The 26,951-nt window shown below is 39.1% G+C and overlaps 1 protein-coding gene across 2 annotated transcripts in view; it reads right to left on the reverse strand.

Annotated features, from left to right (window-relative positions):
- Positions 1-9,084: 9,084 nt before the first annotated feature.
- CACNB4 (calcium voltage-gated channel auxiliary subunit beta 4) overlaps positions 9,085-26,951 on the reverse strand; it is a gene marked incomplete at its 5' end in the record, with an annotated part of 266,603 nt that continues 248,736 nt past the window's right edge. For both annotated transcript variants that reach the window (XM_079924005.1, XM_079924006.1), the window contains 3 exons: positions 9,085-10,542; positions 12,987-13,172; positions 26,196-26,291. In XM_079924005.1, coding sequence (XP_079780131.1) covers positions 10,282-10,542; positions 12,987-13,172; positions 26,196-26,291 — 543 coding nt within the window. In that variant the 3' untranslated portion in view covers positions 9,085-10,281. The remainder of the gene's footprint in view (positions 10,543-12,986; positions 13,173-26,195; positions 26,292-26,951) is intronic.

Consider the following 26,951-nt stretch of genomic DNA (forward strand, 5'->3'; position numbering starts at 1 on the left):
CAGGCGGCGGGACTGAGCCACGGGATCCAGGCAATGCGGGCTGCAGGTTGGGGCAGGTGGCTCTGGGCTGCTTGCTTTGGCGTCCCCGCCGAGTTTTGTTTTTTTTCTGCATTTCTTACACAGAGCCAAAATGTGAACATGTCACTGAGTGCCCAGTGCCCATCCCCAACCCTGCACGCACAGAACACCAAAAGTCCCACGTCTTGGCCTTCAAAGACATGGCATTCCATCAGGGGCTCTGAGGGAAGCTGAATACCTCTATCTCTCAAATCTCTTGACCTGGACGCCCTGAAGGGTGGCCTTACCTAAGCGGTCGCCTTATGGCCGTCCTGCACCTCAAGGCTGTTCCCGCTCCACTCCCTTCACTTTCAAATCAATCTTGCCCGAAACAACTATCTTGATCAGTTCACTCCCGTGTTTAAAAATTTTTCGTGGCCACTAAAGCTGTTTTGAGCGGCAGGGGCATTTGTCTCTAAGGTCTTTCTTCGATTCCAGATCATCTGAGAACAATGATAATTAGTCTCTATTCTTGTTAGAGGCAAGAGTGGGAAAACAAACTGAGGTTGTTTACTTCTTCCCTTCCACAAAGAAACCAGAAACAGCTCCAACCCCTTCTATTCTCTTTAACTTTGGTAAAAAGAGAAAGAAAAAGGTGCGGGAGCTGTAAAAGACATTTTGAACTGCTCTGCCCCCCATGTGCAAGAGCTAAATGAAATGAAACAAAATCAGCAATAAACTCCACCTTTCCACACCACTTCTCCTAGTCATACACTATCTCATCTCAATACATAGAAAAATAACCCATTTAAGTAAGACCTCAAGACAGTCTACAGTTTTTCGTAGTTGTCTGTAAGCAAACTTGTACCTGTGAAACAAAGGGCAGCATTGAGGGCTGAAACATGTCTCTTTTTAAACAACTGTTAAAGAAAAAGTCCTTTGGTTTCTTTTGGGACTTATCATGAAACAAAGTTTAGAGGAAACATATGAAGGGAAAGAAAATTACTATATTAATCCATTTAAATTTATGGGTTGTTATGTTTATATTTACATAATAAAGTACTCTCGGACTTCCCTGGTGGCGCAGAGGTTAAGAATCTACCTGCCAATGTAGGGGACAAGGGTTCGAGCACTGGTCCGGGAAGATCCCACATGCTGCGGAGCAACTAAGCCCGTGCGCCACAACTACTGAGCATGGGCTCTAGAGCCCATGAGCCACAACTACTGAGCCCACGTGCCACAACTGCTGAAGCCCACGCGCCTAGAGCCATGCTCTGCATTGAGAAGCCACTGTGATAAGAAGTCCACACACCACAGCGAAGAGTAGCCCCCGCTCGCCGCAACTAGAGAAAGCCCACGCGCAGCAACGAAGACCCAACACAGCCAAAAATAAAAATAAATAAATAAGTTCCTAAAAAAATAAGAAAGTACTCTCTAGGCTATTTAGAAAAACAACTATTTCCATTCTTGCCCACTGTAGGTAATGCTTTTGGCAGCTCTAAAACTTTTTGCAAACTCCCCACACATCTCTGTCAACTTATTAAATGGGTGTCATATCCATATTAACTTGGGAAGTTAGGGCTTCATATTTTATAACCTGGGAGATGGTCTCCCAGCTTATCTTCTAAGTGTCTCAAAAAAGAAAAAAATAGGCGGGGGTGGGGGTGCGCGGGCAGGGAGAGAAGAAATTTTCCTAATACAATCTTGTCCAACTGTAGGATCCATGGGTGAAATACAAATTTGGAACTACTAAAGAAGTAATTGGGAATGTTTGTTGGGTGGTATGAAGCTATTTGTAAAAACAGACTCCTTATGAGACTTTTTAAAGACTCATTTATTCATGATAATAGTGATATGCAAAATGTCATTGGAGAGAATTTTGCTTCCATGTAAAGGAGAGTGGGATGGTCTGGAATTACCATCCTACCACTAATAAATAGGAAACTGTACAAAATATAGAAAACAGCTGTTTTCGGCCCACACCCAACAAAGGACTGTGATCCCTCATAAGAGACACAAATGGGACAAGTTTTATTATTATGTGGATTTTCTGCCTGGAGGCAATTCCAGCCAGCTACAGAGAGAGTGGAAACTCAAATAGAGTCTGGCAATTCCCTGGAGATGAAGACATAGCTCAGCATTCCAAGAGATCAAGGCTACTAGAATTTGTAAAGCAGAGTGATTGAAAGAAGGAAGCTATCCAGAGAAAAGCTCCTGAAACCTACATAGGTTGAGGCATTGAGTCTTTGACTGCATATCAATCTGTACCTGTGTAGTATAAAACCAGTATGAAACCCCCTGAGGCTAGCCAGTAATGACTAAAGGAAATAAACAAGTACAGGGGAGCTGTAAAACAAGTAATTACCAGAGTTTACAAAGGGCCAGGAATCATTTGAGTTCCCTTCAGCCAGTGTGAAGAGAACACACAGAATATATAGGACATTCAGTAGACAACCCAGAGATCTTAAAAGAGGAGCTAAACTAGCCTAAGGATAACCCTTACTCTAGACCAGTCCTAAAGGAGCTTAAAAACAAACCTTGAAAGGATCAAACTAATTCACAGTTGTTTATCAAAACAAGGCCAAAGTTCTTTACAGATCAAGAAGACAAGATCAAGTCATTCACAGTGGAAAGTTTGCAATATCTTGAATCCAATAAAAAAATTAGTGGACGTTCAAAGAAATATGAAAACATGACCCATAACCAAAAGAAAAATCACTCTACCAAAATAGATACAGGCACAGGGAAGTTAAGTGATTGCCCCAAACTCCTAGCTAGTTACTGCTGGATCTAGGCTTTGAACCCAGGCAAGGGTTAGAGGCCACAGTCTAACCACTATGCTAATCTGCATGTTGTATGACAGGACAAACAAGGTGCTTCTCTCTACAACCAGTCTCATTAGTGGAGATACACTGATGATGCAAAAGGTGGCCTCAGGGCCAGGTTGATGGAGTGATTGCAGTGAGCTGCAGTTCTTCCAGTTGGGACTTGCAGATTGTTGGTTGAAATGCCTTGATAGTTGGGGTAGCCTTATATAGTACACCTCCAATAACCCAGGTACCATTCATTCAGTCACTATTTACTGTATTCCAGGCCTTGTTTTGTATGCTTCAGATGACTATCAGCCTAAAAGCATTTAATATATGTATTTTTAGATAACAGTACTTTAGAGAGAAAGACTACAATGAGCTTTGGCATCTTCATTTTAGTTGTCTAATAACCTATGCCCTGCCTATTTCCCATCAGGGGGGTCAGATTGATCAAATGTGATAATGCTTGTGAAGTAATTTGGCTATAATAAATCACTGTATAATCCTAATACAGTGGTAATAGTCAACATAGTACACATTTCTTTTGAACTTCTTGTGCACTGCAATGAAAGAAAAGTCAAATACGGATCAAGTCATAGCACGGACACTTGACATTGAGCACATGAAATGTCAAGTCATAAGCTGTATGCCATCCATGGAATTCTTACAGTACAAAATACCTTTGGAAACTTCTGATAATTGTTAAAATAATCATATAGGGATTTCTTGTGAACAATACGGTTTATCTAGTTTATTTTTCTATATTGTATTCAATCCTATTTCACACATACATTGTAATATATTCTATTTCATGCACACATGCGTGTATGTGTATGTATTTAACTACAAGCTCTTTCCTAATATTTGCAATCACTTGTAACACCTAGCAGAGTATTCAGGAAGTAGTCATTTAATTGAACCTGTGTTTTGAGGGTAAATGTTTAGACTTTTTTTTTGGATAAAAGGTACGGGAATATACCTACTGATTTCCGGTATATCTTCAGTATATCTCTAGAATAATATAAAGGAGAGGTATAACGCTGGTTTCAGTGTTTTTTTCATTTATTATATAAAAGAAAAAAAATTAATGCAGTTGGTTTGTACACATTTAAATTCCATAAAACAAATCCATAGAAATTAGGATACTATATGCATGCACTCTGCATTTTCTTTGTTAAATGTTTTGGTTCACAAAAATAACAACACTTTTTTTTTCTTTAAAGCCACTAAAGCAGAGGGAGAACAAAACATGCAGCACTGTACACATTTGCATAGTATATTTTACCCAGCATGCCTTGTAGAATGCTACACATTTACCTATGTAAGAAAAATAAAAGGGGGTAAATTATCAAAATAAATAACTAAAATTTAAAGAAAGGAAAAATACTGGATAAAAGCATTTTTTTTCCACTTTGTAGCTGGAGATATAGCAATAGTTTGGGATATCAACAGCTCTCAGAATAGTAGGGAAATCTTTTTACATCAATTTGCCATTTTTATTTTTAGTATTAATAAGTTAATGCTTTTCCCTCCCCCCACCCTTTCAAAAAAAAACAGCTAATGGCTTTTACTTATGTTTCAAAATGGTATTCAGTACAAAACAAATTGAAGAATCCCTAAATACTTTTTTGTTGTTGTTGGGACATCTTTATTTCTCATTCTGACTGTAGGCTGTGAAAAATATAAAACATTTCAAACATGTCCAAAATTCAGAGGAGCCCTATAAGCTCACTTGCTGTTACTTTTTGTAGTTGTTACAGAAGGAGAAGAAATAAGAACAGTAAATATAGTAGGAGTCTTATCACAAAATAAAATTTAATAAGTTTTATGGAAGGGGATAAAGTAAAATAAATTACATCCACAGATTGCAAGGCTATGAAGTAAATTGCTGGAAAAGTATCAAGCAGCAAGTTAAAAAGATGGTAGATGAAATAAATCTGATAAAACTTAGAACTAAATCTATATACTTTTAAAAAATACAACTGCCAAATTTAACAGTGGATTTTGTTGTAAGCTTGTGCTATAGCAAATGTGCTTCTTTCTCCTCAATCTATTTTTATATTATTGGCAAAATATATATCTTTTATAATTTTGTACTATACAATATATGTTTTTGCTACATTATTTTTCTACTGCTAATGCAGATTAGAAATAACAACATAGGTTTATTTTGGCAATAAAATGCTTTCATTTTAATAACATCCCAGAAAATATTGTAAGGCATATGAAAAATAAAAAATAGTATGCAACAATATAGCATTAATGATCCTGCATCTTAAAATACATCCCATATGCATACAGAATTCACACTGATCTCAGTTAAAGATGTGTGAAAGTGGCATGCAAGTAGAGCAAGAGTGGCCCCTACATAAATATAGACATAGCCATTTGTTGAGAAATTCAAATGTTCAAAACATAACCAAGAACACTTACAAAGTATTGTAAAGCTGGAGGCCTGCCAATTTTGGTTCCTAGATAGTCCTCATTTTAACTCTATAATTTTCAAAGAAGAAGCATCAGTGTATTCCCCAAACACTCTAAATTCATTAATAACATTTTCTACCATCTTTCTACAAACATTTTACATACATCAAAAGAAACAAAGGAAAATTTCATATGTAACTATGACTCCCCCAAACTCATGACTATTCACTCTTATTTATGTTTTCATGGTAAGTGGAAGTTACAGCCCTTAGTCAAGATTATCTGATGAAATATCTTCTAGTCCTCTCATAATGTCCCTTAACTACATGAAGCATTTGGTATGAAACCATCCACAAGTAGAGAGAGATACTTGCTACATGAGGATGAGTTTCATTTGAGAAAGTTCATTTTAACAAAAAAAGAAACCTTTAACAAGTAATTTTTGAATGCTGTAGCTCTGTCTGCTCATATAAACCAATTTTACTATTTTGGTAACTTGACTGCTTAAGTCAACAACAAAAAAGTTATCCTTGTTGTCTATCTGACAACTATTGTATTGAGTGGTTTGATCATGATTATCATCTAAAAGAAGAGGACTGTTCTCTGCCCTATAGACACAGCTTGAGTAAGTAACTTCATAACAGTTACAGCATTAACAATATTTAAAGTGTTGAGGAACTAATGTTTAAAGGTATGAGGAACTAATGAAACAAATTTTATTACATAAGTCCCTAAAATGTTTTCATTCATAGTTATTAAAAAATGAATTTTATATAATTAATAAAGAAAAGAACATGCAACAGTGTCATGAAAGACAGAAATACAGGCGGAAATATAAAAGAAATAAGGGGTACATTCTCATTTATTTGAAACATTGATATGAAGTTTGTTCCAATGACATGAGTGTCCAAGATGATCCTACTCAGTAAATGGCTAAGTGTCCATAGGAAAAGTCAAGGATCAACAAAATTTGAATTTGCAAGCCAACTTCACTTAAACATCAAATCTCTGAATCTACTCTCAGACTTGGAGCTAGATGTTATAACAAATTGCACACAAAAGCAATTTCCTTGCAGTTTGTCTTGTTCCCTATGATTACTGACATACTAAATGTTTACCTTGTCTCCTGATAAACTGTGAACTGATTCAAAGAAAAGTTCACTAACATGGAAGAAATGAAAGGGTGACAAGAGCATTTTGTCAACAGTTGAAAATCTAAGGGGAAAGTATATTTTAACAATTTATGCATTTAGCTTTGCAGCAAGGTTAGCAGTAAGAGTAATAAATTCCCTACTTATTGAAAAGTGTTTTCTCTTTAAAGACAGATTGTCTTCTCTAGAGAAGAGGTAGTACAAATATCAATATATAGGGCAATTTCTGTAGTGGTATTATTTTGTTTTTATTTTTTAGCAAATACCAAAATAAAATTGTATAATAAGAAAATACACTAGCATGCAAATTAAGGTTGCCTTGAAACATTCTTAACTGACATCCTGGGTCTCAACAACATTTTATGATATGTTCATTCAAGGAGTTTAAATTTGCAAACCGTCTTTTGGCATCATTTTCTTCTCTCCCTCCCTTTCACTGCTTTAGCTTCCTATTATGAATTTTAAGGCCCTCACACAAAAGACAAGTTCAAGTATGCAGGTATGTTAAAGAGGTTAACATTCCAAAAATACATTTTGCAAACAACAACAATAATAATTAAAGTAATTAACAAATTATTCAAAGGGAACACATAATTTTCTCAGAATTTGTTTTATATTTAAAAAAATCATTTCATTAAGAACTAAGCAATGTCACATTGTCACATAATTAAGACTCTCTTACTAGGAAAGACTATCAGTCTGAATTGTTAATTTCAATTTTCTTTCCAACAGAACTGTATAAAGATAAGCGAGAATCATCAGTCATTTATAAACATTTCTAAGTGTTGCTTTAAATGTTGGAGGAAACAAGATAACATGGTTGATTACAATACTGGAGTCACATTACAGCCTTGAGGAATTAACATCAGGATTGACAAATTGCATTCCTTTTTTTTCCAAGACTACACTTCCACATTGTCACATGTGTCTACATTGTTACATGTTCGCTGACTGAAATTACAGAATATGTAATTTACATATTCTGAAATTATATATGCTGAAATTACAGAATATGTGGTTTATACTACAAGTTAAAACAGCCTCAAAACATTATAAGACTTGCTTCTCCTGCTTATCATTTGCTAATCTTTAAATGAAATCAGTTAAAAACAAAGTATTTATGGAGTATGTATTTTCCAAAGGTGCTTGATGTGCTTGGTAAAAATAAAACTTTTCATTTAGTATATATCTGTATTTTAGTATCATTTACACATTAAACTCTAAGGCTTAAGAAAAAGAGAAAGGAAAATGCATATCCCTTATTCATTTGGAGAAGATAACGTATTATAAAAGGAAGGGGAAAGAATATGCCAAATCAAAGTAAAAATTTAAGTACATCCATCAAGAAAATATACATTATACCCTTTCCAAGATTGTTAGCTTTTGAATAAGAATGCAAAGCAAAACAGGTATGGACACTTGATGGTAAAGGAAAGATTGGTTTTGTGCACAGATATTGAATGGACCTCTCTATCAGCGTGACATAGAGGACATAGAAACTAGGCTTTGAGAGGCCGTTAAAAACAAGAGATTTTTAAAAGTTGAAAGAATATGGTAATCTTGCTGACTAGGAAATATATGTAAATGCTGTTACAGCTACCTGCCATAAAATGTAAATATCTTAAAGTAGTTAAATGGCCAGATTGCTAATGCTACTACAGAAAAAGCTGAACAGCTGTCTAGTCTAAGTTTAACACCTTGGTGCACTCTTTGCAATTAAATACTTTAATGCGCACAAACAAGAAACCAGTAAAGCATATAGAAAAATGTTTTGGCTAGTGTTTTCTTTTTCATGCAAATATGTGCTGTACATGTAATAAATATATTTGTTTGCTGGAAAATGCTCTTCTGTGCTCTAACAAAGTATTCAGTAATGGCAGGTTGTATGTTTAGTAAAGTGCCTAATGGATATAGCTCTTTTAAATGTCTTAACTGAAAATTCTGTAAGCTTCACTAGATGACAAAAGAACCTCACAAGCCAGTATCACATGTTAACTTTTAGAATTCACTGAGCCCACATTTCTTAATTGTATCAAATATTTGCGATAACTTACATGATTATAGACATCCTCATTATCAGCTAAACAGGTTCATAATGGGGTATGCACAGTGAATAACAGGAGGAGAGGGAATGCGGGGCTTACAATGAGGCTCAAGATATATACATCACTAATTAACAATATGGAACCTATTTTCATGGTCAAGAAAATTATTTAACTGGTGCATGCTTTGAAGAGCCTAAACACTGAAAGGCTTGGATGGGGGGAAATAAGATAACAGAATATGAACTATTATTATTTTCCAAAAAAAATAGGCTTCATGACATGTACTAGTAGAAAAGGACTTTTATGCCTGATCCTATGCGAGTTTTAGAAAAGCGGACTCTTAGAAACAAGAGTCTTTTCCTAAAGACATTTGTGTATTGTATAAAAGGGTCAATTTCAATAGTTTCTTGGATCATAGTGAATCTAAGGCTTCCTTGATTATAGTAGACATAAGGTCACTGATTCTGTAATTATAGTCACTGGAAAAACTGTGAAGACTTAATAGGTAAAGAGGAGTGTTCATTAGAAATAAAGCAGTTCAATCTTCAAATGCTTTATAATTCTCTGCAATAAAAATGATACAATTTTAGTAAACAAATCTATTCTGAATCTACAAGTTTATTTTTTTACTGCAAGCTCTTAAATTCGTTTTCACAGTTTTTCAATTAATCATTTTGTAGAAACGCAGCTTTCAATATCAAAATTCAATGTGTCCATGTAAAACAAAAAATCCTTAGCATGATTATAAAGAATTTGGTGAAGGGCTAGAACATTCAGATATTCAAAGACAGAGACTGAGTGAAGCAATGGAAAGATACTCAATTGTGCTGGCGGTAAACACGGAACCCGTAGTTGTGGTAAGTGGGATAGGTGAAATTCCATCTGGGGATGTTTAGCCTTGCACTCAGGAGGATCTGTGCCCCATTCTTACTGTCTGATTTCAGATTCCTGGATGTATGTAGTTGTGCTCAGATTGATTAAAGGGGAAATGACACCCCATTTTCCATCTCACATAACCAGCTATGATTGGGCTTCTCTTTACTATTCTCTCTCACTGCTAAAGAAATTTTGAGTTTTTTTTTTTTTGCCAACTTCAAACAAGCTAACAGTTGTGACTAAACAAAAAGCAAAACACTTTGAATACAACAGGTGTGCCAGAAAAGAAATAAAAATATTAAAATCTGAGGAGACTGTAGAATTTCTGCATTAATTTGAGATTTTTTTTTTTTGGCACTATCAGTACATTTGGTAAGTTTGAAAAGCCATTCTGGCAACGTTAACATATATTAAAATGTTTATACATTCCAACTTTAAGTGTAAATTTAGTCTCCAGCAAATAAATACCATAGCTGGTTTTGGCTTCTATTGGTATTTTGATTTTATTAATTAGTTTCTTTTTTTTTTTTTCAGATTTTTAAATTGATTACAACATGCTCAAGTAGACTTTCTAGTCGATTCACCCAAATTCCAACAGGAATTGGTTTATAAATTGGTTCCAACTGGAACTGGTCATTTGGAATTTCCAGCATGGGAAATTATTTTATATGTGCCTTGTTAAGTACCTTAAATTACAAATTGATGTGTCTAAACCTAATGAAGAAAACAAAAGGTACTGTTATGTAAATGTTGCACTTAAAAATATCTCTATGATTGGGCATCTAATATCCATCTAGACTTAAGGGCATAATGTACACTTTTTTTGTTTTTCTTTTTGCCCCTTCTTAGCATCAATGACAGCAGCCCATAAGCACAGTCAATACTGTGCTGTAGTTGCCGAGTTAAGATGATTGGTTGTATCCTAGCAGTGCAATGGCAAATTGTCAACAGATGAATATTTTGCTTGTTTCTGCAGACTCAAAGCCTATGTCGAGAGTCATGGCTATATCCCCCAGGCGATCCTCGGTTCCTATGAGGTTTGTAAGTGTCCTGGTATGAGTCAGGGTAATCTTCTTCCACGAGAGGGTAATGATCTCGGCTATGCTGGGAACTGGAAGACAAGCGGTTCCTACTCTTCCGAGCCCTTTCATTGTGATAATTTTCATCAGAGGTCATTAGACTTCGCCTTTCAATTGGAGAGTTCTCTGTGGAGTGGTTGCTGTACCTCATACGCTGACTCTAAAAATATCAGATGGTTCACTGGTTAAATTACATCAGCTTCATTCTTCTAGAACATGCAAATGTATGTACAACGGTAGGATCTGGACAATAAGATGCTAAATATCTGACTCAGTAAAACATTCTGACGTACAAATGGTCTGCTCGAAATACCTGGTCTTATGTATTTGGGACACAACATGCAAAGATGCCAAAGTGCTGGTAGTTTATGAATTTAATTACATAATACTGCATAATTATGCTTCCTATTAAAAACACAGAATTTAAAGTTAGCTGCTGAATGGAACTTAATATATTTATGAAGGCCTAATAATTCCACTTCTATTGCAAAATGAGGATTATTTTACTGTTGGGAAATAAGTTAAAGTTCAGAATAGCATCTGTTATTTTATTCCTCTCTTGAACTGATAAAACCTTTCTCCTCCTAAAGTCACACAGTTCATCTTTATTAGCTGAATGTTCCTGATACCTTTAAAAAATATTTTAATAAAATTATGATTTGTGCTACCCATAAAATATTTGTTTCTACATCCTACATAAGACTCAACAATATTCTCTCCAAAGAAGTACACAATAATTATGGAGCCAGTGAATTGATATATTTACAATTCTTGCTTCCTCAACTGAAATGTCCTGCGAAAATAATCTTCAGAATATAAACTAAATTCCTCTAATACCATTACTTGAAATTAGTATCTTTAGACACTTGTTTGCGCGCTCAGAAAAGGCTATTAACGTTTTGCTTCAAATCATGGGAAAACATGTATCATAGCTGTGTCTACCTGCTTAGGTAGGTCGCCTCAGTTAAGAAACAGGATGCTGATGAAACCAAAGACCCAGATGCATTTCCTCTAAAGGACACTCACCTGCACACAGCAGGAAGCTCATTCAACAGTCACAGCCTGTGCTGGGAGCCCCAACCAGGGGTCTCACAATTAAGTGCCCATGGTTACTAGGAGAAATAGGCCCCAGGATAAAGGGCACCACAGTAACTCAAGTGAAACTGGGAGAAGCACTCTACGTGGATATCTTGGAGGTGATAAGTCAGGAGTGTTATATTCATAAACAAAGTGCAACATTTCATTTCCACCTACTAGTGTAGGTGGAAGCATATCGCTTCATGAATCCGTTTCTCACCCTACAGTGTACAATTTGAAGCCAACCCAAACTAGTCAGTGGAATGCCACACTCGGATCAGCAGGCAGGCAGTGAAACAAGGAAAGAAAGAGTCCCCCCGCAAAAAGAAAAAAAAAAAAGAAAGAAAGAGTCCCAGTGCGCACATATACACTGCATATTACAATAGCCCGTTTCCCAAGTTCATTTCCAGCCTCGAAAGCTATTCATTTACATGGCAGTTTTTTGCTTACAAAGATGCAATTCTGAAAAAGAGTAATACACTTATAATAACATTTGAGAGAGTGCCATTTACCTCAGAGTTAACTCTGTAGGATCTACAATTATGACTATCATTATAACCCATTAATACAAAACTAGTCATGATGCAAGAGAGCTCAATTGACTACCTGTTCCTCAGTCAGCTGGGGGTTTGGCCACATTCCAGCAGTGCCTTGGTAGATGGTACAGAATCATTGATGGAGGAAGGCAAGATCCACTTTGTATCATAATGCCTCTGGCTCCCCACCTCTAGCCCTGAGTGCAGCACCACAACAGCAGGAGAGCAAGCCTCCTGCTCCTACACTCGTCCCCAGCTTCCCTAAAGGACACTGGCCATAGCCGATGACCGAGGTGGGCCCTGCCCACCCCTAAGAAAACTCAGGGATTCACGACTGTTTCCAAACAAGGCGACTCTACTTATGTGCATGTTTTGTTTGGGCAAGCTAGGGGACAGGCCCCGCAGCCTCGGGGGGAAGGGTTAGGTAAGGGTGGCCATAAGGTCCATCTGTCTCATATACCTTACTTAGCTAGCCCTGTGCCTGACAGTGCCATCACTGTATAATCCTTAAGAAGTGACACGGAGAGGTAATGGACAGTTGCATAGTAGGTAGAAAGTTTCTTAGCAGGGTTTAGACACAGGAGGGATGAATTTACCTAGGTAAAAGCCATTATAAATTAACAGAGGAGAAAGTTCTAAGGAAAACGCCACTCTCAGCGTAACTTTGTCTAGGGCAGATCATAATTAGGTAACACGTTTTGAGTTTGTAAAATAGTCTGTATTTGTAAAAATGTAAAATAGTCTGTATCTGTTAGAATCAATGTAGCCAAAAATGTGAATCTGAAGAATTCTGTTGCCAAGACTTCAGAGCAAGTATATGAACCAAAGTGATTTGAGTTTGTAAAAATGTAAAATAGTCTATATGATTAGGCAATACTTTAGATTTTTAATATAGTAACACATGGCTCTCTAGGCCACTCCCAGTTTCCATCTCAGTCAAGTTTCCTATAGAACCTTAAATGTAAGGTTGTAAGAGTACAAGTGACACTACCTGTAACCCAGAAATTGCTGTGGGATATGGTGAGAGTGCTGTTGAGCCCAAATTCCTTCCAAGCAGTGGGGTCATGGGGGTGCTACTGGTCGTGTGAGTGGCACGCCAGTAGGCCTCAAGGTATTCTCCCAGATGTTCACACGCATCCTCCAGCTGGTTTTCATCCAGTATAACATCAAACATTTCCTATAGATGACAAGGAAAATCCATTTTATTTCTACTTCAGGTTTTAGGCAATGAAACCTAAAATTTCACTGCATGCGGATAATATTGTTTCTAATGTCCAGTAGCAAATATCAAACTTGAGGGGCTGTACTGGAAGTTGCTAAAGTTAAAGTCAAGTGAAGAACTGCACAGTTAACCATGTACAAATTTGGACATTCACATAAAAATGGGAAAGCTCATCAAATATTTGGATCTTTCATTTAGAAAAAAAAAAGATGAGGTACATGTAAAAGTGTTCTAAGGAGAATAGAGTGAAAACACATATGTATTCACATCTTTATCCATATATTCCTATAGATACTTACTGAATACATTCTTTTATATACTATATAAAAGTTTTGAATTATACTTCAGAATAAGAGAGAAGCAAGTTAATGGTACTGAAAGAGGAGTTCTAAAAATGTTTCGGTAACAAACGTATCACTGGAATAAACATTTCATCTCCCAAAGTAACTATGTTGGAGGAAATAACATTTACATAGGTAATTTTTAGAATGTTGGTGAAAATGTTATCTGCTATCTGTCTCGTGGTAAAGCAATACGAAAGGTTTAGGATCAATAGTAGAAAACCACAGTATAGTGACTTCTGCTACCAGAGGATCACTGTGTGAAATGGTTAAAAAAGAACAAGAACGAATACTTGATTGCAGTGGTGGTAGGCAGGGAGTTGGGGGGTAGTTCGCCCAAGAAGTATCTGGGGTCCATGTTTCTGACAGTAAGGACTTTGTCCAACACCTGTTCTATAATCAGGAAGTTGTTCTTCAGCCCCAAAGGAGCAGAGTGGCCCCTCTGTCACTGCAGTGTGGTCAGGAACACAGAATATAACCGGGACACAGATTCCCTGGAGGGACAGTCAGATAACCGTGGCACCTCATAAAGAGAAAAGCCATTCCATGGGTAAGTGAAAGCACACCCCTGACTTTCAGCCTCTGAATCCACTTCTTCCCTCTTGCACCACTTCCACCTGCTTTTACAAGCTCATTTTACCCAAAGAAGGAGCTCCCAGTAATGAATCAAAAACAGGGTTACTGCCATCAACGCTTGATGCGGCAGGTGGACCGTAGGTTTGTAACAATTGGATGACTCTGAGTTGGTGGTGGGTCAGCTGACTCACTCTTATCAGCACGAGGGCTCCCTGGAGCAGAAGTCACCATGGAAACAATCTCTCTCCCAACATTAACTCCTTGAATGTCTTCATCACGTTGATCTTTACTGAATATTTTGACCCTAATTTGCAAAGCAGTTTCAAAGTCCTTGGAGCAGTGAGATACGTTTAGCAACTAGGAAAGAAATAAGGTGGCTTCAGCCTAAACCGACTGGTGTTTGAGAAGACTCAGCCAGTTGAAGTCATGTAGAAACCATTCCCCCACAAGAACACTTATTAGTGGATTTCAGATGGGTTTTTGCATATTTTATTCATTCATAAAGTGTTTACTCGGTACCTATTCTGTGCTAAGCATTGTGGGTATACTGTGGCAAAGAAAACAGACTTCATCCCTATGCTCAAGAAGCATCCAGTCTCGGGGGAGAGACAAGTATTAAAATCCATAATACCCTACATCAGACCAGGACTTTAATTCAGAACGACAGAGACTGAGCCAGTGAATGTTCAGAGCTGCAGCTTAAAGTTCTGGATTTAGAAGGAGGCCCAGAGAGATATGTGAAAGTTAAATTTATGAGGGAGAGAAAATTATAAGTCAAAGAATTCTATCTGTAGAGGGAAGAGAAAAAACAAAGAGGAGCAAAGACACAATGGAAGAGACGATAGAGCCCATGAGAGAACAGGAAAACAGCTAGTTCCTACAGTGTCAGTCAACATACATCCTTACAATAAATCCTCTTTCCACTAAAGCAAATCAAGGGAGTGTCTGTCTCCTGCAATCAAAAGCTCCCTCCCCCCATTAATCTAAGCCGTCAACAGTTACAAACAGAGACTCTGAGAAATGTCCCTAATGCTCTGATACACACATTGCATCCTCTGATAGCACTGCAGTGCTAACTTGAGTGGAACGAGAACAGCCCCATCCCAAAGGGCGTGCACAGACTCAGACAGATGACACAGGAAGAAGAAAGAGGAAACCGCGCAGCAATGGAACAAGGGACCACTCTGTCGGCCAATCCAGGCTAAAATCGTCCACAAATTCTATTTGATCTGGAGTCTGCTGTTTACATAGTGTTATTTATGTTAACTGTATAATTCAATTAGGTAGATCTCATTCTTTAATGTGGGATCTCAACAATGTGTAATCTCAACACGTCATTTCCTTGCTTTCATAAGGTCCCAAGTTAATGAACCCTCCAGGGACACTTGGACTGAGGGGTTCTAACTATTACAGCCAGGATTGCAAAGTCCGGAGAGGGTAAAACAAGGTAAGCAGCCCTCATTGCAGAGTGTTATTTGAAAGAGTTTTTTTAATCTCCCTGGCTGTTCCACATGTTACATGGTCAGGGCTTCAGACACAATTAAACATACACTTAATTACAAGTAGTTTTAATAAAGTACTTCTCTTTGCCAATGGATCGAATTTGTATATATCAGCACATGGCTGTTTGCTGAAGCCTCAATCGTTTCTAGGAAACTAAGCTTTTGCACTGCTAAAAAGACAGCTATATGATAGAAGATGATCTGAAATTGCTTTTAGGCTTTCAAAAGCACAGAGCAAAGCAAATTTCAGCCTCTGAATGAATACTGACATATGCGGCTTATTTCCAACTAGGAGGAATCTCACAGCCTGGATATCTGTGACAATTTTTCTTTTCAACTCTTTAGGAAATAACACAGCTGATTAGACCAGAGTGTTAGGAAATGAGGATAAGGGAGAAAAAAAATTTTTTTTAATTATACAAAGAGAAATTCAACGAAAAGCAGCCGAATGAATTATGCAAACCATCTTTGCCAATTTTTCATAAATTTAAAAGTTTGGGCTTCCCTGGTGGCACAGTGGTTAAGAATCTGACTGTCAATGCAGGGAACATGGGTTTGTGCCCTGGTCTGGGAAGATCCCACATGCCGCGGAGCAATTGAGCCCCTGCATCACAGCTACTGAGCCCACGCGCCACAACTACTGAGCCCGTGTGCCACAACTACTGAAGCCCATGCTCACAACTACTGAAGCCTGCGCGCCTAGAGCCCCTGCTCTGCAACAGAGAAGCCACCACAATGAGAAGCCCGAGTGCTCCAACGAAGAGTAGACCCTGCTCGCCACAACTAGAGAAAGCCCCGGTGCAGCAATGAAGACCCAACGCAGCCAAAAATAAATAAATAAAATAAATAAATTTATTTAAAAAAAAATGTTCAAGCCTAGCTAGCTCCTTACCGTGTAATACGTGAAGCCTCCAGCATGGGATATAGATGCAGAGAGCTATCTAATCAGGAGAAGAGGGTGTGGGTAATGGGACAGTCACAGGCAGTGAACAATTACCCACTCAGTGATACCATGCTCTTGGGACTGCCGGAGATAAGGGTAACGCTGAGCTGTTTTCAAAGCACCGTACAGACACAGCACGCGCCTCTGACATTTTGTGATGGGGTATTTTCTTCAGCTGAGGTGGGCAGAAATAATGTGGCTTCCAAAGTAAATAAGGAGTGAACAGAGGAGTCAAAACAAATCACCAGAAAACCAGGCAGAGTAGGTCCCTTTTCTGGACAACCTCTTTCAGAAAAATGAAAAACTAAAGCATTAGAAATAACAAGAGTGAAAAACATACCTCTAGCTTATCCAGTGGTCCAGAGAACAAAAATGACAGGGAAGAAAGGGAAAGATTGAAGCTGAATAAAATGGGAATGAAGAAAATCTGCAATAGCTTTTAAAATTTTTTTTAAGTATTTAAAGATCTGTCTAGTTCTTCATTCATAGAGTATCACAAACGTTCCTAAGGAAGGCACCTGAATTAGAGCAACCAACCAACCTGGTTTGCCGGGGACTGAGTGTTTCTGGGTACTTGGGACTATCAGTGCCAAAATCTGGAAAACTGGGGAGAAATGGAATGGTCAGTCACCCTAGTTTTTAGAAAAAATGGAGCACATTTCAGTTCCTACACTGACAACTGGAACAGGTTCCATTTATTTCTTTTACATTCTCTTGGGAGGGAAGATATAGAGAGAGTGGGCACGTCTTTCTTTATGACTGTGAAATATATACTTTCTAGCAAAGAGGGAGAATTTCATTAAAACAAACATAATTTCTTATATGTTTTATCTAGGAGTTGTTATTAAACATTTTAAAATAAAAAGTTTATAAAACTTAGAAGTTAATTTTGCAGTTTAATCTTAACTTTTTAAAAAAGTTGGTGCATTACTGAATATTAGCTAGCCAGGGGATTAAATATATACAAACTCTCCCATGGTATATGCATTGCTTTACATTTATTTGTTGTGCAGAGATAAAACCTCATATGGGGCATCTTTCCTATTTCTAAGTGGAAAAAAGAAATAATAGGGGTGAGCATACTTTTACTTCTTTGTTATTGGAATATAGAGCTCCTAAATCTGCCACCATTAAAAAAAAAAAAAAAGACCGGCAAGTACTATTCAGTGAAATAATATGGCTGAATGGCAAATATGCAATGCTAATTATAAAATAACCAACCAATGTTTCTTTCATATTAAAACTGTATTCTTTATATCATTAAAGTTTTTGAATTCCTGAGTACTCAACTCACTGGTCAACTAGTGATAGGAAACTAAGTTAAAGGGATTTTGAAAGATTTAGGAGATCTCATGGGGATAAAGGAAAGCCTACCAGTATCATGGGGCTCTAGCAGTTAGTTTCAGGCACAGTTTCCACTTTAATGAGCCAAAAGGGAAAGACAATCAGAATTCCTGACACTGATGGGTGGGGAAAACATGAAGGCAAAGAATACAGTGACTTTGATCCCCTCTAGTTCCTCTCTTTTAATGATCCGTGACATTCATTCTGAAACCAACCACATTTTTCTCACCACACCCATCCATCCTGTCCGTTCTTTTTTTTTAAAGATGGTCCTGCTTTTTATTTATTTATTTATTTGACACGCTGTGTGGCTTATGGGATCTTAGTTCCCTGACCAGGGATTAAATCTGGGGCCATGACAGTGAAAGCTCTGAGTCCTAACCACTGGACCGCCAGGGAACTCCCATCCTGTTCACTCTTATTCTTCAAAGATTATAACAACATTTACCCATGCTACTGTCTGCAGAAAAGGCACCCAGTGTTTTTGTTAAGTCCATATTAATCCAATGCTTTACATCATAGTACTGAAGTATCCCTAACTCGGTATATCTAAGTTGGGTGGCTGAAATTCCTGCAAGAGTAGTCGCTTTAGGACTGAGAGAAATTAGATCCCATGTGGCCTTGTTTCATGAAGGAAACATCTGAAATCAATTATTCTCTTTTTTCAAAAGTAATGTTGTGAATTAAACTATGCCATCCAGAGGCTCTGTAATAATGAATGCACCAATGGGGATGGCGTTTCAGGTAGGTGAATTCACACAATTCTAAATAATTTAAATAAAATTACTGGAAAAGGGCGGTGGAAAATTACTACCATGGTAGCAATACTATTGTGATAGGATACTGAGCACCCACTCACTTCAGAGTTCCTGTGTTTAATAAATCTGAGTCCATTCAGCAATGGAAAATGAAGAGTGACAGAAGAGAATGACCATGGTCACTGTAACGTTAGAGGGTTGCAAGACTGTGGAGGAGACACACTCCCCTCTAGCAGACAGAGCGGTCAATGTCATTTTATACGCACAGAAAAATTACAGAGCTCAAAGAACCAGGGTGAGCTTTTGGTAACACAAACCAGCTTGTAGCTAAGTAGGATGAAAGGATTACATTTCATTTATATATTCAATTGTCTGCCTATCTGCTTTTCTCACCATGCATTACGTAGCTCTTGTGACCACAGTACTGGGGCAATTTGAACTTTGCGCTTCTTAAAATGTACTATTTTCAACTTCTCTGAAAAGGAAAAGGGCACCAATACCTGGTAGAAGCAAAATGAAATCCAACACTATAGTGTACAGAAGGCTATTCCAAATGCAAATTCAGGCTGGTCATATAAAACTACATATATGAAAAGGGCTTATGGGTTCTAGTCTCACAAACTCCTTTTCTTTCTGCATCCCAACTTTTTTTTTTTTTAATATAAATTTCTTTATTTATTTTTGGCTGCGTTGGGTCTCTGCTGCTGCGTGCGGGCTTTCTCTAGTTGCAGCGAGCGGGGGCTACTCTTCGTTGTGGTGTGCGGGCTTCTCACTTAGGTGGCTTCTCTTGTTGCGGAGCACGGGCTCTAGGCACACGGGTTCAGTAGCTGTGGCTCGCGGGCTCTAGAGCACAGGCTCAGTAGTTGTGGCGCACAGGCTTAGTTGCTCCACGGCATGTGGGATCTTCCCAGACCAAGGATCGAACCCGTGTCCCCTGCATTGGCAGGCGGATTCTTAACCACTGCGCCACCAGGGAAGCCCTATCCCAACTTTTCTTTTGTGAATCCAGAGCAGGCAATGAAGGAAAGTCCCTCCCTCTTCCAGAGTAGAACTATTCAGTAGCCCATCCTCCCAGCTCATCTTTCTGTCTGTGGCAGATTAAAAATGGCCACAAGTTCTTTGACACTCCCTGCATAGAGACGGAGGGTTTATGTCCCCTCTCCTTGCATCTGAGCAGCCTCTACGTTCCCTTGACTAGCAGAAGGCTGTGGAAGTGATACTGAGCCAATATCCAAGCCCAGTATCTAAGTTAAAGGGAGTGGAATACTTGCTCTCGGAGCCCTGGGAGCTGCCATGTAAGAAGCTCATATTCCTGTTGGAAAGATCTCTTGGAAGAGCCCTGAGACCACGCGGAGAGGGAGAGGAGCTGGCTGAGCCCAGCCTTCCAACCATTCCTGCTAAGGGACCAGGTCAGCCACCAGCTGAGTACCACCAAGTGGTTGTCATTTGAAGTCACTAAGTTTTGGGGTAGTTCGGTGCACAGAAATAGGTAACCAGAACCTTGTCCTAGAACAAGGATGGCAACTTTGGTGGGCTGTCTACATTGGGCCTGCCTCCTGCTTCTATAAACAAAATTTGACTGGAACACTTGTATTTGTTTACATACTGTGTGTGGCTGCTTTCCTGCTACCAAGGCAGAGTTGTGTAGTTTTGTGAAGAAGACCACATGGCCCACAAAGCCTAAAATATTTACTATATGGCTCTTTACTGAAAAAGTTTGCTGACCCCACTCTTAGAAGAAGCCTCACCCATGAAACCCATGATTCTCTCTACAGGAGAATACATAATAGCCCGTCTGTTGCCATTCACTCTCTAAAGTCTTGCTAGATGAGGAGACAGAGATCTTACCCTGGCTTTGCCCAAGGTGCATGACCTTTGGAAAGCCAGTTCACCTCTCTTGGTTTCAGTCCCCTCATTTGTAACATGAGACTTTCCTTAGAACTGTGCCATGAAACACAGTTCTATAGTCAAAATTCAGGGGAAGCACTGTACACGACATATCTTAATGGAGATATAAAATGCTCATTAGCACATTAAGGCTCTTGTTGTAAAGAAACCAGTCTACGTTTGTTTACTTAGGTGTTTTCTCAAACATTTTTGGTACCAAAGTGCTTTCCACCCGTTGACATTGCATATGGAACCTGTAGTGGGAAGAACGCACTCCAGGAAATACTACACAGGGTGCTTTCCAAGTTCCCTTTTTGCTTCAATAGTCCCTGAGTTCTTTTTTCTGGCTATAGAGTCAACTTTTTTCAGTACTCTTTTAGACTTCCCTTTCTAAAGACTGTCGCCTTTAATTTCTTAGCAATGTGAGATTCCACCAGTGTAATTTGCTGACTTTTCAGATTGGAGACACAGTGGCCAATTTAGCAAGTTGCAAATTCTCCTAGAGGAACTAAAATGACACAGTGATCACCCGTCTTTGGATGAAAATGATAATTCTGGTCTTGAAGTAGGGTAGGGACAAATGCAGATACATTTTGAGACTACTACTGGTTTTTATAATCCAAAGATTTTTTTCGTGAATGCCAAAATAGAGTGTACAATTCCTTCTTAGCATTACAAATGCTATTCAAGCAATATTAAATGAACATGTTTAATAATGTAAAGTGTTTAGAAAATATTAAATACAAGGTAACCTTGCTTATCCAGACTGCTTGTTTAGAATTCCAGGTTATCGAACCAATTATATAAACAAGGAAGTGTTTACCCTGCTGAAATAATGACAGGGTAAAGCTGCCTTCGCAGTGCATGAGGCTGTTGGAGATTCCTGACACGAGGACACATCCTAAGGCAGCTCACAGTATTATGTGCATTTCAGTGCACGTATCTTTTCTTGGTTCCAGCTATTTCAGATGTAACAGGTACTGTATACATACTCAACTATCAACTGTCTCAGCAGCTATAATACATCAATTTTAATAAGACACAAGTTATTTTCTCTACTAATTATTAGGAATAAATGTTAATAAACTCATTCTCATAAAAAGATCAAATTAAAAAGGAACAAGTTCAATTCACCTGAAATGCATCTCAAGGAATCACTTACTGAGACTTCTTATAACATTATTAACCAAAACTTGTGCAGATATTCATCTAAACCAGTGGTTCTCAACCAGGAGTGACGTTTTTCACTAAGGGGCATTTGACAACGTCTAAAGATATTTTTCGTTGCCACAACTTGGGGTTTGTTACTGGCCAGAGATGCTGCTAAAATCCTACAATGTACATACAGGACAGGTCCCTATAATAAAAAATTATTCAACCTACAGTGTCAATTGTGGAGAAACCCTGATCTAAATTTCTCTTTTAATCTAAAAAAGATTTATAAAGTAGTATCTGCAAGGATATTTATTTATTTATTTATTTATTTATTTGCAGTACGCGGGCCTCTCACTGTTGTGGCCTCTCCCATTGCGGAGCACAGGCTCCAGACGCGCAGGCCCAGAGGCCATGGCTCACGGGCCCAGCCGCTCCGCGGCATGTGGGATCCTCCTGGACCGGGGCACGAACCCGTGTCCCCTGCATCGGCAGGCGGACTCCCAACCACTGCGCCAGCAGGGAAGCCCTGCAAGGATATTTATGACCTAACAAATTGTTTGCCAAGAGTTGACTCAACCAATGGAACCTTTTTAGACTATCTGCTCCTTGAAGGCAGGAACGTGCCTTTGTCTCTCTAGCACCTAGCAAGGTAACAGGCCTAAAGCTTAAATAATGTTTGCTGAGTGTATTTTAGTTCTCGCCAAGAAGGTTGATTGTAGGTGAGCTACACAGAATTGAAATGACTAAATATTTGAGTTTGTCTGGTTTAACCATATGGAGACATGGATACCACGTCTTCAGACGTGCCCACATGTCATTCTGTGAAACATCTTAATCATGTTTTGAAACAATAAGCATATTACTTGACTTGATATATCTTCTGCTTATGCTTATACTCTCCTTTTCCCTGGGCTCTAAACCCTCATGATTTCAATAACATGTCTGTGCTGATCACTTCCAAAATCTAGATAGAATCAGAGTGTCAGAGTTGGGAAGGGATGTTAGCTACCATAGCTTTCAGGCTTCACCAGAGGAGATTCCTTCCATGACACCTGACATCAGGTCCTAGAGCCCACTCCACCCGCATCCCTGCCACCAACCGAAGGCAATTAGAGACAAGCTCTCTACTTAGAAAGCCGTCCCATTCCTCTCAGCATTTGCATTTGAGCAGATGTGTGAAATGCCTTCCTCCTGTTGGGTGAGTCTGATCACTGTGTCAAATGAAATTACACAGGCCTAACTGCCCTCAAGTCCCCCCAGATCTGCTTCCCCATACTCCCACAGATCTTAGCGCCACGTCTGGGACCTCACAGAACCAGCGCTGCCCTCACAGTGTGGATCTCTACATAAGTGAACTCAGACACGGCCAATGAGATCTGAGCTATGAATCCGTGTTTTTCCTTTTGTACCTTCCCTCTTCATTTTCCGCCTTTTAAGCAGGTGGGAGGGTCTGTGCTTCCTTGTCTGGTGGGGGAGGGAGGTGTCTGTGGCAGGAAATTGCCAGCTCTCCATTTCTCCTTCAGGATTTTGTGTCCCCAAAGCCTAAATTGGTTGGAAACATTTTGTGCTAACTGCCTCTGGAAACAAAAGAAGGTGAGGATGCTTTTAGATACAACAAAAGCAGAGAGTTCCTTTAATAGTGACAAGAGGGGGGAAAAAGGAAGATACCTCCACTCTCTCAGACAGAGAAGAGAAGGGAGCTCTCTTGCCAATGTCCCAGAGAGGAGGGGCTATGAGTCTCCCAGCCTTGCCAAAGAGCCCCTGTTCCCGATAAGGTCTGATGCAGCACAGCCTCCATCCTTAAGGACCACGTGGATTTGGTCAATGAATAGGTTGTCTGCATTGGAACTCTCCCCCTCACTCCCTCAACTTCCCGCCAGCCCCACCCTTTGTCTTTGTTCAGCCCGCCCTGGATTAGGGTAAAGGCAGCTGCAAGCCTGGCTAAACATCCTGCCTGCCCAGTGGGCTAAGGGGTCAAAGTAGAAAATGAGCCATTTCTTGCACATCGAAGTTGGGGGCCAGAGATCCATCTACACTACACAGCTATGTGTACCAGTGGAGCAGTACGGTGGACAGAGCTTTGCTGGAGTCAGACAAAGCAGTTGAATCTTGGGGCCCACTTATTTTTTTTTAATTTTTATATTGCAGCACAGTTGATTAACAATTAATTGTGACCTCCAACAAATTTCTTAGTGGGGACTTAGCTTTCTCCTGTAGGAAGTAAGGATAGTATTATCTACTGTGGCGGTCATAGAGGTGCATGCCGAGACTTCCCCTGGAGTGAGAACCTGCTGTGCTGAGTGCAGTCAGCACAGCCCTGGGCTGCTGCGCCTTCGGGATCCACCAGGGCATTCAAGCAAGGACCTGCTCTCCCCAGGCTGCTCCCAGCCACCACCTGAGCACAGCACGTGGACTAGAGCCTAAATGTTTATGTCCAACATGAGGCTCCTCTAGTGCTCTGGGAAGTCCCCAGCTCCAAGTGGGAGATTTTCTCAAGGCTACATCACAGTCTGAGGCTCCTCCTACCCACTTTTTCCTTCCCCTTTTCCTTTCACAGAGTCAGAACTACATCAGGTCTGAAGGCTGTCCCTGCCAGTTCTGTCCCTGTTCCCTTTTTCCTCTCATAGGCATTTTCCCTAATAAATCTGTACTTTGAATTCCACTTAAGTGTCTGCTTCCCAGAAGACCCAAACTGATATAACTATCCTTAGAAAACTGTTCTAAAAATTGGAAACAATAGCATAGTTCCTGTCTTTTGGTAGCTGCTAAAAAAAGGTTAGCTTCCTTCAACTGGGAGGCATTAGAGTCAGGGACTGGGTAATACATTCTCCTATATTCGCTCAGTGCTTTAATCATACATTCCATTGTGTAAGTGGACTTCAATAGTCAGCAATGCGTCTGTCTAACTACAATTAGACTTAAAATAGGACTCCAGACTCCGGGCTATCCAAATTATCTGCAAGCAGATAACCAGGGGTGTGTGTGTGTGTGTGTGTGTGTGTGTGTGTGTGCGTGTGTGTGTGTGTGTGTGTGTGTGTGTGAATAGGTGGGTTCGATTGGGGAGAAAATTGGCTTCGGAGCCAGACAGATCTAAATCTAATCCTAATTTGCTGTGTGACCTTAAGGAAATCCCTTAACCTCTCTGTCTTCAGTCACCTCAACTATATAATGGGGATAATACTGCCCTACCTTACTAAGTAACTGTGAGGGTTAGAGATAGTAACTGTGAGGGTTAGAGATAATCTGTATAAAGCACCTAGCACAGTGTCTGGCCCATTGTAAGCATCTAATAAAAGAACGCATTGCCTGTACATCCTTATTCTTACCCTGTACTCTTATTGCCTGTACATCCTTTCATTCATTTGATATTTATCGTGGGCCTAGTATGATAGGAACTTGAGACACAACAGTGAACCAGACAGGCACAGATCCTTGCAGAGCCTGACAGGTAGGCATGGCACAGCACAAAGTACATCCAGTAATTATAACAGAAACACTTAGAAGGTGCTTATTATGTGCTAGGTACTGTTCTAAGAGCTCTACTACACATTCACTCATTGACACTTTACACCAAACCAACGAGGTCGGTATTTGCTCAAGATTACATAACTAGGGATGTAATCCTTAGTGTAGATTAGTATGGATTTGAACCCAGGCAGTCTGGATCCAGAGTCTGTACTTTTAACAGCTATGCTGTGTTGCTTCTCTAAACACTTGAATTGAATTTTATGATTCCACAGAGCATGAATGATCCTTACATAAGCATATAACAAAATCTAGTGAATTAAATCAGTAGGAAAAACAGTTATTTCCTTCAGAGAAACACAGGCACAGAAATAGTAAGTCAGTCGAGCAGGTGTAGACATTGGTGACCCACACGGTAGCAGTTACCACCCCTACCCCCCCACCTCCTCGCCATTTGCTCAGCTTTGAACTCAGCAGCTGTTTTCTGGTAATGGCATTAGAAGAAAAGTTGCTCTAATATGGTTTTTCATCTTACTTAACCCTGACCTTTTCATCTGCTATAACCACAGGGCTCTTCTAGTTCTAATAAATTCTCAATTTTCAATGTCATAATCTATTATGCCTCTAGGAACTTTCTGTCAGAAAAGTTAAAGGAGTCAAATCAGTATGTTTTATTTGTTGTTTTCTTTTCATAAAAGTGTCCACATGACTGCATTAAATAGTTTGCTGACTGTTTGCAAGGCAATCAAGGTGGCAGTAAGGACATCAGACCCTGGACACCAAGTTCATTTCCTATTACGTGGCAGACACCACACAGCTCTGGATGCCTGGGTAAGCCAACATGACAGCAGCAGTTTGTTCCAAGAAATCCTTTAGATATATGACAACATACCATCATCGTGACCGTTCTAGAATAAAAATGACAATGCTAATATGATAAAAACAAAACCTACCAACCTCTCCTAACTAGTCAAGAATGATTAAGACAAAAAAATGATTGTACTTACAGGGGGACATTGTGCAAGTTTATCAGCTGCCACCAGTTGAACATTTAAGTGTTTACTTTGGGACTTTCCTCTAGATTTAATCAACCGCTGTAAAACCTGATAGAAGAAGACATGAATCTGAGATACTGTCAATGAGCTGAAAGAAAACCAAATAAATCCAGACCTTTTTTCATAGTCTATTTAGCCTGAGTATTAATAGGGAGGAAATACAATATAACAAGTCATATATATATATATATGTGTATATATATATATATATATATACACATATATATATATATAAACTCTGTAATGACATCAGCCACTTACACTAGCTTTCAGTTATAGTGGATTTGACATGTTCATCCTATTCTCGCTCCATGTGAGGTCTTGGTGGGATCTGGAGTTCCCACCCTAGATTTTACCCAGAGATTTCAACGAGAGCCCTGCAAAAGTGCAGGCACTGATCTGTACCAGGTCATTTATGTCCAAATTTAGTTCAGTAATATTTTGGTTCACTATCTCAATGTCAGATAAATATAAGAGTTACATATATTTGACCCTTTGTGTCACTGATAATTAAGGCATTCCAGTCTAATCTTACATTAAAGGACAATTTCATGATCGACATCTAGGCAGAACATCTGTACTGGTGTATTGCTACGTATAAACCAGGGATGTACCTATGTCTTTTGGGCACTGCTGTAACTGCATTTTTCCATATACTCATCTTTCCCTTAATATTTTTTTTAGCTGAAGTAAGACCCTTCCCCCCAA

This window comes from Stenella coeruleoalba (genome assembly GCF_951394435.1).
Source record: "Stenella coeruleoalba genome assembly, chromosome: 6".
In the NCBI taxonomy this organism is placed as follows: domain Eukaryota; kingdom Metazoa; phylum Chordata; class Mammalia; order Artiodactyla; family Delphinidae; genus Stenella; species Stenella coeruleoalba.